The sequence below is a fragment of the Sander lucioperca genome, chromosome 2 (assembly GCF_008315115.2).
Source record: "Sander lucioperca isolate FBNREF2018 chromosome 2, SLUC_FBN_1.2, whole genome shotgun sequence".
Classification (NCBI taxonomy): Eukaryota; Metazoa; Chordata; class Actinopteri; order Perciformes; family Percidae; genus Sander; species Sander lucioperca.
Genome location: NC_050174.1, coordinates 19,958,219 through 19,976,676, shown reverse-complemented (window position 1 = coordinate 19,976,676; position 18,458 = coordinate 19,958,219). Strand labels below are relative to the sequence as shown.

At 40.8% G+C, this 18,458-nt stretch overlaps 1 protein-coding gene and 2 long non-coding RNA genes across 3 annotated transcripts; all 3 read right to left on the bottom strand.

Moving 5' to 3' along the window:
- Positions 1-1,278: 1,278 nt before the first annotated feature.
- Positions 1,279-14,408, bottom strand: cbx1a (chromobox homolog 1a (HP1 beta homolog Drosophila)). The gene is made up of 7 exons (XM_031318544.2): positions 14,403-14,408; positions 12,739-12,861; positions 8,622-8,881; positions 8,198-8,369; positions 6,735-6,829; positions 3,222-5,072; positions 1,279-3,184 (listed from the first exon to the last, which is right to left on the bottom strand). The coding sequence occupies exons 1-6, from the start codon at positions 14,406-14,408 to the stop codon at positions 4,922-4,924; spliced, it is 807 nt and encodes a 268-aa protein (XP_031174404.1). The 3' UTR covers positions 1,279-3,184; positions 3,222-4,921.
- A 1,532-nt stretch (positions 14,409-15,940) lies between these two features.
- LOC118494651 lies at positions 15,941-16,824 on the bottom strand. Its single transcript, XR_004896780.1, has 2 exons — positions 16,379-16,824; positions 15,941-16,109 (listed from the first exon to the last, which is right to left on the bottom strand). It is a non-coding gene; the product is annotated as an uncharacterized LOC118494651 (long non-coding RNA).
- A 66-nt stretch (positions 16,825-16,890) lies between these two features.
- On the bottom strand, positions 16,891-17,499 carry LOC118494650. Its single transcript, XR_004896778.1, has 3 exons — positions 17,348-17,499; positions 17,151-17,205; positions 16,891-17,038 (listed from the first exon to the last, which is right to left on the bottom strand). It is a non-coding gene; the product is annotated as an uncharacterized LOC118494650 (long non-coding RNA).
- Positions 17,500-18,458: the final 959 nt, after the last annotated feature.

Here is an 18,458-nt window from a genome sequence, read left to right as displayed (position 1 = left end):
GATTTGCGTTGAGAGATGATCTTATGAAAAGTATCCCATTTAGTGACAAAAAGCATTTTGTCACTTTTTTCTACGTTTTTTTTTATTTATTTTTTTTATTCATGGTCAATAAACCTTATTTAAATGACATTACCTCATTTTTGAGTGACTAATAGTTTAGTTCAGAGGATGTTGAGTAAAATCACAGACTGGTTTATGTCAAAGTTTAGTCTGGAAAACAGTTTTAAAACCTTTAAAACAAAATGTTTTCAAATGCTTTAAAACTGAATAAAACACCATTCAATGGAAGTAATCGTTCATTTTACCTGCAAGAACATTGTATGGGTTCAATACAACGTACATCCATGTTATTTTTAGGCAATTAACACAAGGGTTAAACCTCATTGGCTCTTACCACTGGTATCTCCGTGTGTACTTCGTCCACAGCAATCTCACCAATCCCTCCCAAAACATCCCAGTTAGAGAGGAAAAGCCGTAAACATATTCTTTGTAAATGTTTACAATCATTCATCAAGCCCTTTGATTTAGTTGCGAGGACTCGTGTGTTTGATATTTTTCCTCTATTAATGGATAAGGTACCAGCAGGTTTTGGAAATATGTCTGTCTATGAACGCATTATATATGCCTTGGTGTGCATTCATTTTACAGAAATCGACATCCATCTACTATAGAATGCTCTGGTATGATATAGATTACGGTTACTATAGTGTTGTATTAGTTGAAGCTCTAGCTATAGTAATGGATATATCTGAATAAATGTTATGTATATATGCCTGATTTCATGTGGAAGTTGGTGATTGGTGCACAAAAACAGTCACCTCGTACAAAAGATGGCTTCTCAGGATGTAACATCATTTGCCTGAAGATGGTCTAGTACCGAAACGTTGCCCACTATTAAACTTCATATATTTTTTGCATATATGCACACCTGTCTCATGTTGTAGATATGCAAAGTATTTTTCTGTACAATCATTCACTGAAAGAACCAAGCAGGCCATTTTCAGAGTGTAGCTTGCTAGCTTGAAGTTTGTTGTATTCAGTAGCGAAAGAATTTGGAGAACGGCAACACACAGAGATGGGAAGGTGGGGGAATCTGACGCATCCTGGAAATGTACTGCCGTTGATCCAGACCCTTACCAACAACAACAAAAGGCTAAATGTAGGCCAACATTGGTTTTAGCTATCACACAGCTTTCTACATACAGACACATACATCTGTGGTAGTTACATATGTCCTATTGTGTGCTATTAAAACCAAAAAAAGGACTAATTAAGAAGTACAGTTACGAAAACGAAAACCCTTTATTTTCCAAAACAGACAAAAGTAGATTCGCCATGACAGTAATTTCAAGAGAAACCAATAAACATGCAACAGGACAACACAAGCTAATCTGCTAAATACAGAGAAACATTTCAGGGACAATATAGAAAAGCTAACTAGCAGACCCAGGTGAAACCAATTCAACCCCTTCCTGTCAATGGTGAAGTATAACAGAAGGCAGTCAGGGTGCAGGACATTGTACTCATAATACTGATGTATATGGTGAAGAAATAAGAACGTCCCAAAGGCCAGAAGTCCTTTCAGAACTTTACTGAATAATATATTTAATATTGTTAAAACAGACAAATAGAAAGGGTAGGCTTAGACCCAGCAAAGAGATACTGACACACAGTAGTGACAGCATTAGCACAGCTATTTTAGAGGCAGAGAGGTTTGACTTCAAATGCTAGAAACTATTTACAGCTGGGCCAACTTACTTTGAAAAAGAAAAAAAATGGTCCTACACATTAACACAGCGTCTGAAGAAGACAAGTACGGGTCAAAAAAAAAACATCAAGTGTGTCTATTTCTTTTTGTATAAAGTACTTGGATGAGAATTTTGATATGGTTACACAACCTGTGGTTGCTCGTTTCAAAAACGCTTGCTGCTTTATGAGTTTGTAAATGTCTTCCATAGCATGTCACTTGGGATTAGGTCTCAATATAACTAACAACATTTTGTAAGAAAAAGGAAAATATTAAATGTTGCAGTGTTGGCAAATTGTGACATGATGCAGTACGAGGTGAAGCAGAGAGACAATGTCCACTGGAAATTAGAATACCGTTCTGCTAGGGGGATGTACTCACTAACCCGGGTCTGCTAACAGAGGAAGCTACTATGCTAGCTTTTAATACAGTATACAAAGAAATAAGCACAGCCGGGCTACAATCAACACATAAAACGCTGAGAAACATCAGGCAGCGGAGAAAGAACTCCCATATGAAGTGGCCATGTTAATCATGCATTCATGAATTCAAAAGTTCCCTCCGGTTTTATTATGCAAATATCACAACATGTTAAACATAGGATGGTCTGCAAGCAAGAGGAACCAAGAAATACTCTCAAGTGTGCTGAATCATGTCTTGAGTGTTGCCCGGGCAGCACAAGCTAAAATAAAATGAAATAAAAAGCCTAGAAAACACACGCATGTAGCTGAGTGTGTGTGTGTGTGAATGTTTAAAAACAAGAGTTGAAATGACTATGATTTTAAACGTACTCTCAATCATCTCCTCCATTAGCAGTAAAAACCCAGCTGTGGTAAGTTACAGAGCATGTTATCTACAGAGTTGCGGTCTCCTCAGGAAACCTCCACCTAGCAGCCAAAGTGGCAGGAGAATTAACACGCCACTTTCACCGTTACCCAAACATGGCTCCCTGCCAACATGGCTGCAGAGTAGATGAATGTACAAACTACAGCCAACAATTTCCCAACACACGTGTTGTCAATTTCCCACACTGATAGTTTTCTTGCCCAACTCATGTTAATGTGAGAGTTAACTTTTGGTCAAACTTGGGGGGGCGGGGGGGGATCATTGACACTGAGCACAACATTATCAAAAGGAGGAGGTGCCTTTATGTCTCAGAAAAAAATGTTCAGAAAAGCTTGCAATAGCAGCTCAGTATATTAAGCATGCACTGTGTACCTACTCTCGCAAATTTGGTGTCCTAAACAAAAGTTCACCGTGTAAATAAAAAAAGGGGCACATTAAATCTGACTTGCTTTTACAAAACCCTGTATCTAATTTCCAGAAGCAATGGATTAAAAAAATATACTTTAGCAGGACAGCGGTGCTCTGGTAAGTTCACATCAGGGATAAGAAAACTATAAAGAAAGGCAGAGAGCCTGCAGGGTTTCACTCCAACTAAGCACCACACCGCTGAGCTCTGTGCTGAACACACCGTGTGTTTGGAAGTGGAAACCTGCAGATTTAAAGCACGGCAGAGTCTAGTTGTATGATGCGTTTGTGTGGGAATCATTCTCGGTTGATTCCTGGCGCTTGGCCCCCGTAATCAACAAGTTAAAAGGGCATCTCTCAGCTTTTTCAAGCAGGCAACTCTTCGCCCGATGTCATCCAGTGTGGCCGTCACCATCAGTGTGGAAAATTACAACCTGACAGATGCTGATTTTATCTTCCAGCCAAGCTGGCGGGTATCCAACCAGCCTTGGTTCCATTAAAAACTGATTTGATAAAATTGATGAAATAGCATGAGAAGTTTGGAGTCAAAACAGCCACAGCTGACAGGAAATTAACTGGAGTCTGTACACTTACATAGCATCATTCCTTCTGTAAGTTGTCATTTTGCTTCCAGCCCTGGTGGCTTCCTATTAGACAAATACTGCCTAGTCAACAAGTGACAATGGCTGGTAAGTTGCTTACTTGTGCCACATGATTAACTGCTGTTCTGACTGTATTCAAGAAAATAGCAAGACTTTCTCAAACACATTAGGAGAGTACAATGTCCTGATTTATACACACAATACATGATTGTGTCACACGAAACACGGCGGATCGACAGTTCTACATTCACAGAAAAGCTACAGGTTTGCCTCTGAAACTCCATCAAATGAGCACAAAACCTCAACTAATCGTTGTGGTATATTGATAGGGATAAAACACAGACTTGTTCATTAGTTTTAATACAAGAATAGACCAGGAAGCAAATTACAAGCTTGGGGCATTTGAACACTGGCTGGTTGGCTGCCACATTGGCTGGTAGGACACGCAAGGACAAAGCCTTTTCATGTAGATGAAACTCGTCTGTCAAAACTGCCCACGTCAGAGGGAAATGTACAGTCGTTTGGCGTTTGAGAATTTCAATTAAAAGAACATAGAAAACAATGAGAATTCAGGTGGCACAAAGAGAACCGATACTGAAATAGACAAATGGTTTCTGTCCATTCTTTCCCTCCTCCATAATACCCTGCCTCACTTCATTCCCTTCCAAAAGAAGTTCCCTCCAATGTATCCTGGCAAAGCATGATGGGAAGTGTATGCTCTCCTAGATAAATGAGGATTGGTGATTGGGAGGAGACAAACCTGCCAGCCACGGCCAAACATTCAGCTTACTTCATACATGTTAAAGAGGTAGCTCGACAGCTTCTGTTGTAACCCTGTGTTTCCAACACCAGGCACCTGTCACCAAATGTGGGGGACAAATACTTTTATAGTCATTTTTCACTGTATTTAGTTTAATATTCAGCTTGGGACGCCAAGGAGGAATACTAGCAGAAGAAAGGCACCATTTCCCATAAGGTGACATGTTCTTGATGAGGGAAAAACATTAAAAAGAGAGAGAGACTACGTTTCAACATACCTCTTAAAAACACAAATGACATTTTCAGTCAAGATACTGGTGGGAACATCTTTTGAGGAAAGGACTCCAGTCTCCTTCCAGGGCAGGAAACCAAACGGCTTTCCTCTGTCAACTACATTGGCAGTTCAATCCCAACGATCTGGATTTTCTCCACTCTCGCTGCCAAAGTGGATGCCAGAATCAAATGCCAGCAATTAACAGTTCACCAGCAAATAGTTGATTTCCCACCCTGCACCCTCCTTTCTTTTCCTCTTTGCACCTCCTCCTCCTCCACCACCACTCATCTAGTCTTTTTTCTCCTCCTCTTTCTTCTCCTCCTCCTCTGTGGGGTAGGAGTGCCAGGTGAGGCGTTCCTCATAGAAAGAGATGACCACCTGGGGACATTTGACGTTGGCCTCCTTGGCTGGGACCAGGTCGGCCTCGTCCGAGTTCTTCCTGTTTATTTTAATTCAAGAGAAAAAGTATAAATGGGAGGAGAGAGGAGAAAGAGAGAGACATATAACAGAAAGAGTAGAGGGGGGGGGGGGGGGGGACAAAAAATTGAAACAATAGAGGAGGAAGTGATGCAGAGGTAGGTAAAAGGAAGAAAGGAAAACGAGTTTTAGACAATGGGCTCTTCACCATTTATTTCCATCAACAATTAACACAAACTGAAGGTTTAAGCCTCAATTAAAGGTGAACTATTATGCTTTTCTGTATTCTATGTCATATCTATAAAGGTATGTCGGATTTTCATGTTAAATGTGGCCAGAGCTTCAAATAATGAGGTAAACGTGTTTCAGAGAAATCCCCGTGAGCTAAAACAATTCGATTTCCCACTGTCCTGAACACTGTGGTTTCAACAGTTTCCCTGAGCCAGCCTTCTATGATTGGTCATCTGCTCCAGGTAGGCAGGACTGCCTGCAGCATTAAAGTTACTACAAGGAGTTTTTAAACTGGTTATGAAACCATCAAGTTGATACCGATGCCTCCATATGATCTACATAAGCAAACGATACCATCAGCGAGAATATTGGCCATTTCTACATTTTTTACTTAATGCCTGCCACCTGGTCCGTTTCATCAGACGAAAGTAGTAAAAAAGAAAGATGTAAAAGAAGATGCCCCTTGTAAACTCATGGTGCAGTCAGGTGCACGTTATAACGATGTTGCCTTACACACACAAAAAAAAAGAATGATCCCAGTCACTTCCTCACAATGAGCCATACAGCTCATTAATTAAACACTGGTATCTATCTATCTATCTATCCAAAATTATTACGTGATCATTAATTAACGTTAGCTTGTTCTTGTTTCCTAACTGCGTCGCGAGTTATAGTAGCTCAGCTGGGAGATTACTATAGAGACAGCTAATGTGAATGTTTACTGCCCTCCAGCTGTCAAGAGTCCGCTTCGACTTCATGTTAACTTCTAATAGCTGTATTCTCATTAACGGGTAAATCCGCAAGAAACAGGATGCTTATAAACTGCCTTACAAGTAGTGACATCACCGTTTGGCGAAGTTAAGAATGCCTGTTAGCATGGTGGCTGAAACTAAAGTTACTTCGTTTATGACATCGTTGCGGCTGTGCTTTCAAACATGCCGTCAGTGAGTTACTGAGCACGGTCAGCCTGTACATCAGAGCCGCAACAATACACTTGTTAAATAATGTTTAATTTCAGGGTTTTCTGTTGATTTGCATTTGTAGCTGTGTGGTTGAAAATGAATGTAAACCAAGCAATGGAATTAAGAAAACACTCTACTCTGTTGTGTATTGAGAAGGGACCCCTTTTACCTTTACACCGCTGAACAGCATGCTGGGTACAGCTCGCTCTCCGTCGCTCGTGACAGTACATTTAAGTACAGTAAAGAAAGACAGACCGGAAATGCTACATTGTTGCAAACTCAAGACTTTTCAAGCTAAGGGAACGCAACTATGTCATGGCAGTTTATTGCTCAGGACCCACGGAAGTGGTAACGTTGTTTGCAGAGCAGGCAATACTGGAGGCCAAGCAATCGGCCCGTTCCCAACAGGCGCGTCTTTCAACAGGCACTGCACTTGTTCATTTATTAAAGCCGTGTCACTGGACCTTTATAAACTGACAGTGTAGACCCACCACTTCATGAGGAACATTAGCTCTCCACTGGAGTCTGTCGCTCCAATAATCCTCTCCGGCTGCAGACCTCTGCCAAAACCTCGGGCCTTCTCACCCTGCAGACAGGAAGTACATGAACAAGAGAACGCATGACCAAAGAAGAAAAAACAGACAGGTAGGAGATAATGCTGCAATGATCATTAAAGCACCTGTGTGTATACTTTGTATATGATTAGTTACAAAAGTGTTTGTTTGTTCTTTGGTCTGGCTGATTTCTATGGAGTCAGATCAGTCTCAATATTAATGAATGCACACAAAAGGATTCACAAATGTATTTCCAGATTTATATATAAATTACTCTTTAAAACAAGAATATTGTTTAATGCACAAAAAAATAGTTATCGCTTATAAATGTGAAACTCATCCATAGGTCATCATCACGATTGGATATCGATTTTTAGGCTCACGATTCAATTCAATATAACAACGTTGTAAATGATTTACTTGTATTTGTTTTAAATTCAACAATTTGTTGCATTTTAGCAGAATACTGAAAGCAGCAGAACTGAGTTCACTTTAATATCCGTTTATTTATCTGTTAATATCGCATATTTTCCTCATATCGTGCAGCCCTAATGTGAACCACGGATCAACTGCAAAGTTTAACCATAGTAATAGTGTGAAACTGTCGCTGTTACTTAAAGTAGGCTGATGAATCTATGAGGGTTGCAGTGAAAAGATACAGGCAATGCAATTTTCTGTTCACGTGACCGGTGCATGGTAAAATCCGGTGCCAATATGGCTTAAACGAGCGGTATCTACCAGACGGAACAGCAACGCGGATTTCAGTGCCACTTAAAAAACACCCGCGCTGCTCTCTGATGCTCCGAAACAGACGTTAGAGGCAACAGAAGCATCGCTGCATGTGACGCTAGTAAACGCTAGCACGTAAACTTGGCAGCAGGTAACCATGAGATAGTAGCTGGATTAAACACGGTTAAAATGCTGACAGCTAAACGGTGTAAAAGTGTGACTGTATTTCACTGCAGAGGATTCCAACAGCGGGACATCCAACAGTCTGCCGCTAAAGCTATGAGCTTGAAACGGGTAAACCTTGTGGTGCATTCAAAGTTATTGTAAAATACCCTTTTCTCATCCGTTTTTGTCCTTTAACATCAATTTACTGGTGAAATAAGTTATGTTATTATTACATTTTTAATAAATCATTTAAATTCCCCCCTTTTTTGTGCTGATCCAAAAAATGTATCCGATCTGTGACTCAAAACCGTAATCCAAACCGAACCCCTACTATTTTACATGTATAAACGTACATACATACATGTAAAATAGTAGGGGTGCAATGGATACATGTGCATATTGCAATGTCGAGAGTCAATCATATATAAATCCTAAAATACATTTGTGAAATCCTCTGTGCATTCATTAATATTGAGATTCTGGAGTAACCTCTTTCCTTCGCTCACCTCCTCCTTCTTCCTCTTGCTCCCTCGCTCCTCTGAGTCTCCCGAGGCCTCACTGACAACTTTCCTCTTGCCCTCCTTCTTTTTCTCCTCCTTCTCCTTGTGTTTCTGCATGTACTCGGCGATAAGGTCGGGGCAGTCCAGGTTGTCTTGCGGCTCCCACGTGTTATCCTCACTGGAAAGGTGAGCGCAGACAGAAGAAAATCTCGTCTAATTGATAATTCATATTATTCCTGTTTTTCTATTGCCATTTTGTAAGGTTATTTACGGGTCTGCAGCTTAGTGTCAAAATACCAAACCTTCAACTTTGAGGGCATGATACAATGCCGAAATTTATGCTGTAGATTATTTGCAATTTGTAAATGAAATATATATCTTATCTCAGGACCAAGAACACCAAGTATTAATAGTATAGACTCATACTTACTCTGAGAACCCCTTCCATTTCAGCAGAAACTCTACTCTTCCCTTCACCACTCTGCGGTCCAAAACCTTCTCCACCACATACTCCTCCTCTTCCTCCTCCTCTGCTGCTGCTGCTGCTGTGGCGGCGGCTGCTGGTGCTGGTGGTGCCGCTGCTGCTTCTGCTGCTGCAGCTGCAGGAGGTGCTGCAGGCTGCTCCTCCTCCTCGGCCTTCTTGCCCTTCTTTCCTGCTACGGTCGCCAGCTTGACGTCTGCTGAGGGCACCTTTGGTAGACCCAAGGGGGAAACATACAGAGATAACGATACAAGGGTTAGAATAACTAATGGGAGGTTTGGGTGAATTATAGTTTACTATGTTTTACTATATTAAAATATTCTGTTTGAATGGAGAAAATGCAAGGGCAAGGGGAATAGTTGTAAAGATTTACAAAGAATATGTTTAACGTCACGCCATTTTATATCTAACTGGGATGTTTTGGGACAGACTATGGCAGGATTGCTGCAGACGTAGTAATAGGGATGTCACGAGAACCGATACTAGGTACCAAAATTCTGAAAACGTGCCGGTTCTCATCTTTCCAGGTACCGGGGGATGCAATCCTTCCAGACCTGACGGGGGCAGTATACACGCCTAACGTTAAAAATGTTCTAGAATGCCGCTAAATGCTGAAGAACACCGACCAGCACGGAAAAACAGTGAATAGCCCCTCATCTCCCTGTACGGCTTGACCGCATTCAGCTTCTGGCTTTACCGTACATCGACGACTTCACCTGGAACTCCCAAACCGCAAGTGAGTCCATTTCTCTCTGCCGTTGTCTATCACAACCTAACATGTGCTCTAATAGTGCTCGTTTTAACTAGGGCTGAACAATTAATTGCATTTGCAATAATATTGCAATATGTTAAAACGCGATTTCCTAATCGCAAAGGCTGCGATTTGGTGACGTGACTCGCGAGAGCAAATCAGTCTGCACTCTGCAGAGAAAGCATGAACTACGCCGTACCTTTAGCAGATTTCTGTCATTCAAACAACTGAGTTGTAGTTTAAAACTTTTACAGCCATTTTAATATAATGAAGGGTTTTACTCGGGCTTGAGTCCATACATGCAGTTAATGGATACAGGTACGCAGAACTGAAGGCTCGGTTAGCAACGATTAGCGGTTAGCGCCGTTATAAAGATATGGAGTGGAGGAGCTGCCACTGAGAGGGGTAACAACCGGACTCTGATTAATGATGTTCGGGGAGCTTTCACGGCAGCGTGGCTGCGTTGTTTTAACAGTTTTATTAGTACAGTTAATCCCACGACAAGACCAGCAGCAGCATTCTACTGCTAACATAACGATAGCCTCTCTGAGCAAGTGCAACGTTGACGCTATCATGCACGCAACTTCATGAGGGGAGGGAGGCAGCTCCTCTGTGTGCACTGTAAAAAAAAAAAAACGCCATTGTATATACTGTATATTCTATATTTTTACTTATTTAACTGTCTAGTAAAGTTCAAAGACAGTGTTTAAAAAGAGTGCAATCCACATGTTTACATATGTTTATTACAGTAAATAATTAAATAATCTAAATACTACTACTACTGTGATTGAAGTAGTTGTGTTGTTCATACTATACAATAATGTATTGCTTGTCTTTGTTGAATAATACGGAAGACAAAGAGCTTAAAAAATAATCGCATATATTAAAATCGCAATATTTTTGAAAAAAAAAAAAAAATCACAATTAAGATTTTCATAAACCGTTCAGCCCTAGTTTTAACGGACCTCTATAACATCAGTTAACTTTATCTGTGAAAGACAGTACCGTACGCTGGCTGTGTGAAAGACAGTACGGTACGCTGGCCGTGTGGTGACGCCAGGCTTCAAAGCAACGGGCTGTGGGGTCCAGAAGACTCTCCTTGCCCCCTCCACTCCACACCATAACAGAAAGTTGAAACTAAAACACTGAAAGAAGAGTGACATGACGCTGCTACACCCCCCCCCCCCAATATCTAAATAAAGGAATTAATGTTTTTAATGTAAAGTATTATTTTCGTCCCCTTTTTTTTCTTTTTAAAACACACCGTGGTATCTACTTTAGTATTGAGTATCATGTACATGTTTTGGTATCGGTACCGAATACTAGATTTTTGGTATAGTGACATCCCTACATAGTAATGTTACACAGGGTAATACGTATGCAGCTAATTTAAATAGCTCACTTAACCGTATTGTGTGAACAGTTAACCGTTCACATTTTTACCGTCGCCGATACCTGACAGTATATCCTCTAGAATTTTTTTCAGCAGCCGAGGGATCATGGGTCATGATATTCTGGACCAAATACCTCGGTGCTTTCACAAAATATTTTGTATAATCATCAGTAATGTGGATACAATAACTAAGTAGGTAAAGGCAAATAATAGAACAGTTACAACTTATAGTAAGTTCAGAAAAGTACATGACTTCCCCGTAATGCAGCCTTTAAAATCAGGAAAAGACTTATGTCGTATTACAATATCCAAAATCTAAGACGATATCTAGTCTCATATCACAATATCAATATATTGCCCAGCTCTATTCCAAAGGCACATTCTGTTTACTAATCTGATATTTTAAAAGGCTAACTGAGAAAACCCTTTTGCAATTATGTGAGCACATAATGTAATCTGAAAACTGCTGCCCTGATTGAAAAAAAAAAAAAAACAAAAAAAAAAAATCAATGCAACTGATCTCAGCTGGTATTCTGTCTATAATGGAGTGGAATGGAAATTTCTAAGTGACCCCAAACTTTTGACCAGTAGTGTACATCAGGGACAAACAGTCAGTGGCCTACCGTGACTCAATGAAAAAAAACTGACATAGTAAAAACTTAATTTTATGATGACATTGATGATAAATAATTTAATGAGGATTGGTCTTATTTGGCTAACACCTGATCTGCTTAATAATTGGACTGATGGCCTATCAGGAGACTTCAAAGTCCTTCAATTTTTGATTGGAAAAAATTGAAAGACTCTTGTTAGGCCTGCAGACTTCTATTCGAACCCAGATCAAAAGCCAAGGGGAAGCCATGTTAGGCCAGCCAGGGGAGCAAAAAAGCTGAAACCCGAGTGTACAGGGAAAGAAGGGGGGAGGGGTCACCACCAGATAAGAGCTGAACCATTCAAAGAAAGGACTGGCTCTCACAAACACTATAAAGGCAGAATGAGTTGGATTCGTCTGTTGCAGTTTGTAAACAACATTCAAAGTTGACCCCTCCTCCTCGGCTAAATTAAGTTTATGGTGCTCCGCAGCAACAGATTCACTATCGTTTTGGAACAAGTATTGTCCGCTTGGCGTTTCGCTTCGCTATATTTGCGTTTTTTTCCGGCGCGGTGTCCGCCATTTTCATTGCTTCCTCTTGGATGCCTGCTTACGATCTGGCACCTGGTCGCTACGTTTATATCGAGGCTGACACCCAAAAACGCCACAAACACAGCAAAATAAGAAAATACAGACACCGCCACTCACTTAGTGAGTCATACGTGATGACTGATAGGGAGTAATACTGTCTATACATTGTTTTGTTTTTTTTCCAGGAAAAGCCTAACGTTACTCAGTGTGCCGTTAACTGTTACATCTGTAGTGTGTCTGCTGAGCGGTTCTACGCCACACGCCGTTGACGTTAATATGGTTTGGTAGCGGGGAAGAAAAACGCCCCCCCCCCCCACCCCATGTATCTAGAACAAACGTGATTTGCACACTGCTTCCACAGAAAAAAACACACTGCAGCAACTGCCCACACATGTGGGCCAATTAAACCCCAATTCCAGAATATAATGGTTGGTATGACTAACGTTACAAGTTGCAGTAACGGCACACAACGCCCATCTGTCCCGTCCAGTTTCAGATGAGCAGCGTCGAAGCCAGCTGCACATCATTTTTATAGCATGCCTGTGCATGCTGTACCTCGCGCGGTGCATTAACTAAATAGTAAACGAATGCCAAAGTAGGCTCGGACAATTCCGTTTAATTTGATCTGTCCGCAATATATTGCAATTCATCAAAGCCTGACGAGCCAGGCGGCCAGCCCCCTAAAACCACAGGGCAACATGGCTGGCGTGTTTCCCCTCTGCTGCTAGCTGAGCCTTACCTTTACAGAGAATGCTTCGGAGCGCTTGTATGGGCTTACGGTAGGCCCGAGTGAAAACACCGTTATTTGACCGTCTGTTGTAGGCGAGTAGCAAGCCCAAGACGCGCCAAAGGATACACACAACTACCCAAAGAGTGAGTGTGGCGTGCTTTGGGTCGACTTTCTCTCAATGTGCAACTGAATAACACAATAGCCTCAGCGTCGCTAACAACCAGCACCGATCCCGTTCTGCCCGCCAACAGCACTACCGGACGTTACGTCAGTTGATAGTATGGAAGGCAAGGTTTTGTGGGAGATGAAGTCTTTGCCCGTTACGACTGCAAATAATTCTAGATATAGTAGGTTACACTCTGGGCTTGACATTAACTTTTTGATGCACTTGTCCTTTGGACAAGTACATTTACGTTTCACTTGTCCATGCACAAAAGTCACATGTCCGGGTAAAGATTTATCATTTTATTAAAAAAAAAAAATTGTGTTTTGCTAATGCAGAATTAGAACAAACCGTTGAAAGCATCCAAACACTATCAACATTAATAAAATTCAGTTGAAACACTAGAAACAAACATGTCCCAAGAATAGATTTCCCCTTCAACAAGAAAAAAGGATATCCAGACTCCATAATACAAAGTAATAATTTGCACACCGGTGTGCAGAAGTTAATATATTGAGATTCTAAGTCAAGATTTTAAAGTTTCTCATTATTTTCAGATTCCTAGTCAATATTCTGAGTTACTAAGTCAATATATTGAGATACTAAGTCGATATTTTAAATGTTCTCATTGCTTTGAGATACTGTCAATATTTTGAGATACTGTCAATATATTGAGATACATATATATATACATATACATACATATATACACACATATATATATATATATATATATATATATATATATATATATATATATATATATATACACACACATATACACACACACACACACACACACACACACACATACATATATATACATGACCAGAGATAAAATTATTTTGTAGACACAACAATATATTGAGATACTAAGCCGATTCTAAGTCAATATTTTGACCAGAGGTAAAATTATTTTGTAGACATAACAATGGATTTTGCCACTAAACTTGGTGTTAACTTTTTATTTATTTATTTTTATACACTTTCTACCCGGCAGAGGCTGATTTACCAAGGGATCCTTTAAAAAGGCGTAGGTACTTTACAGTTGATTATTAACTGATATTTAATCCGGCAAGTCGCGGAGCTGAAGTTTTATAATAACTAACGGACAAACGAGCAGTGGAGTAGTAACGCTACGAGGCAGAGAGCCGGTTGCTAAATCAAATTAACTTCATGCTTCATCCACACAAAGCACATTGCTATCGCCACGAGTGACAACTGTATTCGGCTCGTTTTCTGTGAATGATGTGGCGAGGAGGTAACGTTAAGGTGGAGTTAACAAGCTAATGTTAGCCAACTAACACCGGCAGGCTCGTCGTGCTATCATGCAGCAAGAAGCAGCAGTCCCTCCAAAAAGCCTTCCATTCCTGGCAATATCGCCATCACTTCGACTTAAGGCCCGGACACACAGAGCTGATAATCGGCCGTTGGACAGTCTGGCGAGGTCAGTGACTCGAGTCTGTTCGGTGTGTTCCATGCATGGATGTATTAAGAGAATGTTCCGTACCGTCATCCGTCCGAGAGGCTGTCGTCCTTCATTTTGGCCGATTTGACATGTATAATCGGCGGGGCGGGCACTGCCGGCAGTCGGACTCAAATGACCCATCTGATTGGTAGAGTGCTAACCCGGAAACGGGGAGCGGAATGAGCGTAACTAGAGTCTCTCAAAATCTGATGAAAATCTCTTTGTTGATCTGAAATTAAGACAGATTCAGCAACTGCACGGCCTATTTCTCACTTAGAATGTTTTCAGGTGAACTATTTTAGTACAATATGAGATCATATTCTGAATAAGCCGCCATGACAGTCTGGCTTTGAATTTCCGGAGAAACAACACCCACATGATGCATTTGTCCAATCAGCTGCCGGTTTTCATTTTTGGGCGACAATAGAGATTAGCGCCGCCTGCTGTTATGAAGATGTATTGCGTCTCGTCGCTTTGGTGTGTTCCGAGGTACTTTTTTGATCAATTTGGGGAGACCGATCAGCCCAACTGCTTTTTCTGCTGACGTTTGGCTGTTGGCTCTGTGTGTCTGGGCCTTTAGTCTTGCTTTGCCAGACCCTCCTCCACAGCGCTGCGAAAGAGGGTCTGGCTAGTCCACACAGCATTCTATGTTGGGAGAAAAACGTGATGTGGTTTATTGGCATTTCTTTAAACCAATCACTTAGCGGTGCTAGACACCGGGAAAAGCCACGGTGCTGCTGCAAAAAGCCTCGGGAAGGAACTTGTTTTGGTGGAACATGTGTACGTTCAAAAGTTGTTTTAGTCGTGCAACAGAAAACTCAGATTGGACAGATAGTCTAGCTAGCTGTCTGGATTTACCCTGCAGAGATCTGAGGAGCAGTTAACCATAGTCCTCAGAAATCCACCGGAGTTTAAAATTTCAACACAAAACGGACGGAAGGTAACGGACATCTGGCTGAAAAGAGTGAATACCAACGTCATGGATAAAGACTACTTTGACTTAAAAAATGTGAAACCCAAGAAAGTCTTCAACGTCTCCAAGAACGTGTCCAATTTGCAATTTGTTGTGCACATCCATTATATCCATTATCCAGTAATTGCTGGTGCAGAACAAAAACTAATTATATTCAAATACGTTTTTGTGTGTGCCTTATTTACAAAATTAAAGTATTTTTCTGGAGCATCCATTAGTTGCTTCACTCACTGACTCCAAACTGTAATAGACCACACACACACACACACACACACACACACACACACCTGTCCAGTCAGCTGATTTTTTTAGTTGCATATGGCCTACTGTATGTAAGCAATGGAATGAAATACTGACTGACAAGTAGTATGACATTTTAAAAGATGCTACCTGAATCAAACCAATTGTACAGTATATACCTGCATGTTTCATTGAGGTTTTTGGAATTCATGTTGAAAATTAGAGAATTTTTTTTGGACACCGATGTCCATTTGTGTAACATTTAACTTGTTTTCATTTGCATTTATGAGGCATGTTGAATGGATTATTACTCAAAATTGACACCTATGCAAAAACAGTACATAATAACTACAGAGAGAATGAGTAATGACTTAAAATTAATAGTTTTTATTGAATGTATTTAACAATATTATTGCAAAGGGAGTGCTGTGATTTATTGCTTAGTCTAAACACGAAAGCAACATGTCATCATCTTACGGAAACCACAGAAAGGAAGTCCTGTGTCTCATATACCTCCACTTCCTCCTGCTGCAGTACTTACAGTTCATCCAAGTGCACAGCCACAATGGTCTCTAGTATGACCCAAGATGTGTCACCATCAGCTAGGCTTAACATGGTGGCCATCTCCTCAAGAGAGACTTGTAGCGAAGCCTCCCTCTCCTCCACAAGTCCCTCTTCCAGCTCCTCTGAGAAAAAGACCTTAAGAGAAGCCTCCCTCTTCTCCCTCTTCCAGCTGAAGGTGAGCCTGGCTGGATGCACCAAACTGCACTTTGTGGTCCATATCCTGGACAGCAGAGTCTTGAACCAAGGTTTCCTCTTTTCTGTATGTGTCCTCAGTCACATCTTTTGGCAAAGTGTCAACCTCTTCATCCAGAGAGACTGGTGCAGACGTTTTACTCTCTTCTATGATTCCCATGTCCAGCTCCTCCGAGGAAGTGCTCTTAAGAGAAGCCTCCCTTTCCTCCAGAAGTCCCTCTTACAGTTGAAGGTGAGCCTGACTTTGGTGCAGATACAGAGCAGAGGATTTTTAGAAACTCTTCCAAACCGAGAGAGGCAGGGAAATGCTGAGTTAGTCAGCAGTTTGCCAATCTCAGCATTGGCGGCTTCACTCTTGTTTTCCCGCTCTGGTTCTTCCAGGAGGAACTTAAGAGCAGTGTCCACCACCTCTGGTACCAGCGTCGCAGCACTCTGTTCCAGCTCCAAGAGCTCTGCTGGTTTTGCGTCCCCTGCAGAGAGTGGGCCGCTGAATGCTACCAAAGATTTTCAGCAGCTTGCTGTAGAGGGCTGAAATTTAGGTTTGTGTATCATTTTCTGCTTTTGGGTGGACAACTGTGACAAACATCTGAAGGCCCTCCAGTGTGACCTTCCTGCTGAACAGCTGGGAAAGACACTTTTCTTTGTCCAGCTCTTCCAGGAGCTCTTCTTCCATCTGACTGAGACAGAAGAGTCTCGCTGTGGTCCAGGCCTGTCAACACCACTCTTTAGTTAGTCTCAACAGGACTGTAGCTGACTCAATTTAAACTATTTAACATTTAAATATCGCTCTTAAGTCTGAAGATCCTCTATATTTTACTCACCAGTTCAGCTGTGAACAGATGATCAATCCCTGTCCTCTCAATTATTTCCTGAAAGCTGTCAAAAACAAAAAGAGTTATTTCTACAACTTTAAAACATTTGTAAAATCTTTCTAATGTAATTTTCCATATGGTTCACATCAATAATCACTTTGACTCACAAAACCTAAATGAGTGTAGAATTATATTTTATTAAATACCATGTTTTTTTTTTTTTTTAAATAAGCATCTAATTTAAGAGTTTACAGCGTTCACATCTTTATTGCCACACATATGTCCACTGATTGCAGACAAATGTTTAAAACTGAATTAATTATTTTCTGTTTAGAAATTAATGTTGGAATATATTACTGTCGAGCTCACACAGGCAGTGGACCCACAATGCACGACAAAGACTGAACTTAAATACACCAGACAGGGAGGACAATGAGACACAGGTGCAACACATTAGGGAGGGGACAGGTAATCACACAGGCGGGGAAATCAATAACAGGAAGTAACACAAGACACCACAAGGGAGAACAGAGAACTTTCAAAATAAAACAGGAAACAGAAAACATGAAACGTGACAATTACAATATATATATATATATATATATATATATATACTTTAAATACATTTGTTACTAATACTTCTGAACTTTAATGCTCATGTGCTTTTTGGCTTTTCCCCTTTCCTTTATTGTGTTATATATCTTTTTTGTGCATGTTATAGGTTTACAAAGTGAAAAAGCCCAAAGTTCACTCCAAAGGGACTTACCATCTCCAACAGAAAACACTGTTCACAAACTGCTCCAAACAGCTCTATTGTAGTCCAGCCTTTACTTCCGTGACAAACATGCGTCACTTTGTAACACACGTTATAATGCTCGCCTAGCTGCTAGCGTGGCACTCCTTCATACTCTGCAACTGACAAGCTAGCAGTACTTACTGCGCATGTGCGACTCCCAACAGAGATGGTATACAGAAGTGCAATGTCTCACTCTGTAGCTAAAACAGAGAGCTCAACACACAGGGTGAAAAGAGGAGCTGCAGCAATGTGCAGTACAACAAATATATGGTGTTTTCTGAAAATTAAACCACATAAACCTGTTCTGGTACAACCTCTAAATACAATTATGAACCTGAAAATTAGCATAATATGAGCACTTTAACTGAAAAGGTTGAGTTCTAACACACTGTCAACACTCAAAAATATAGTTGCTGTCATCTGCAAAGACCTCAACTAGGCGACCTAGGCTAGTAAAAATGGAAATTATTTTTCATCCATGTATAGTACACAGTGTTGGGGAGTAACTAGTAATGGCATTT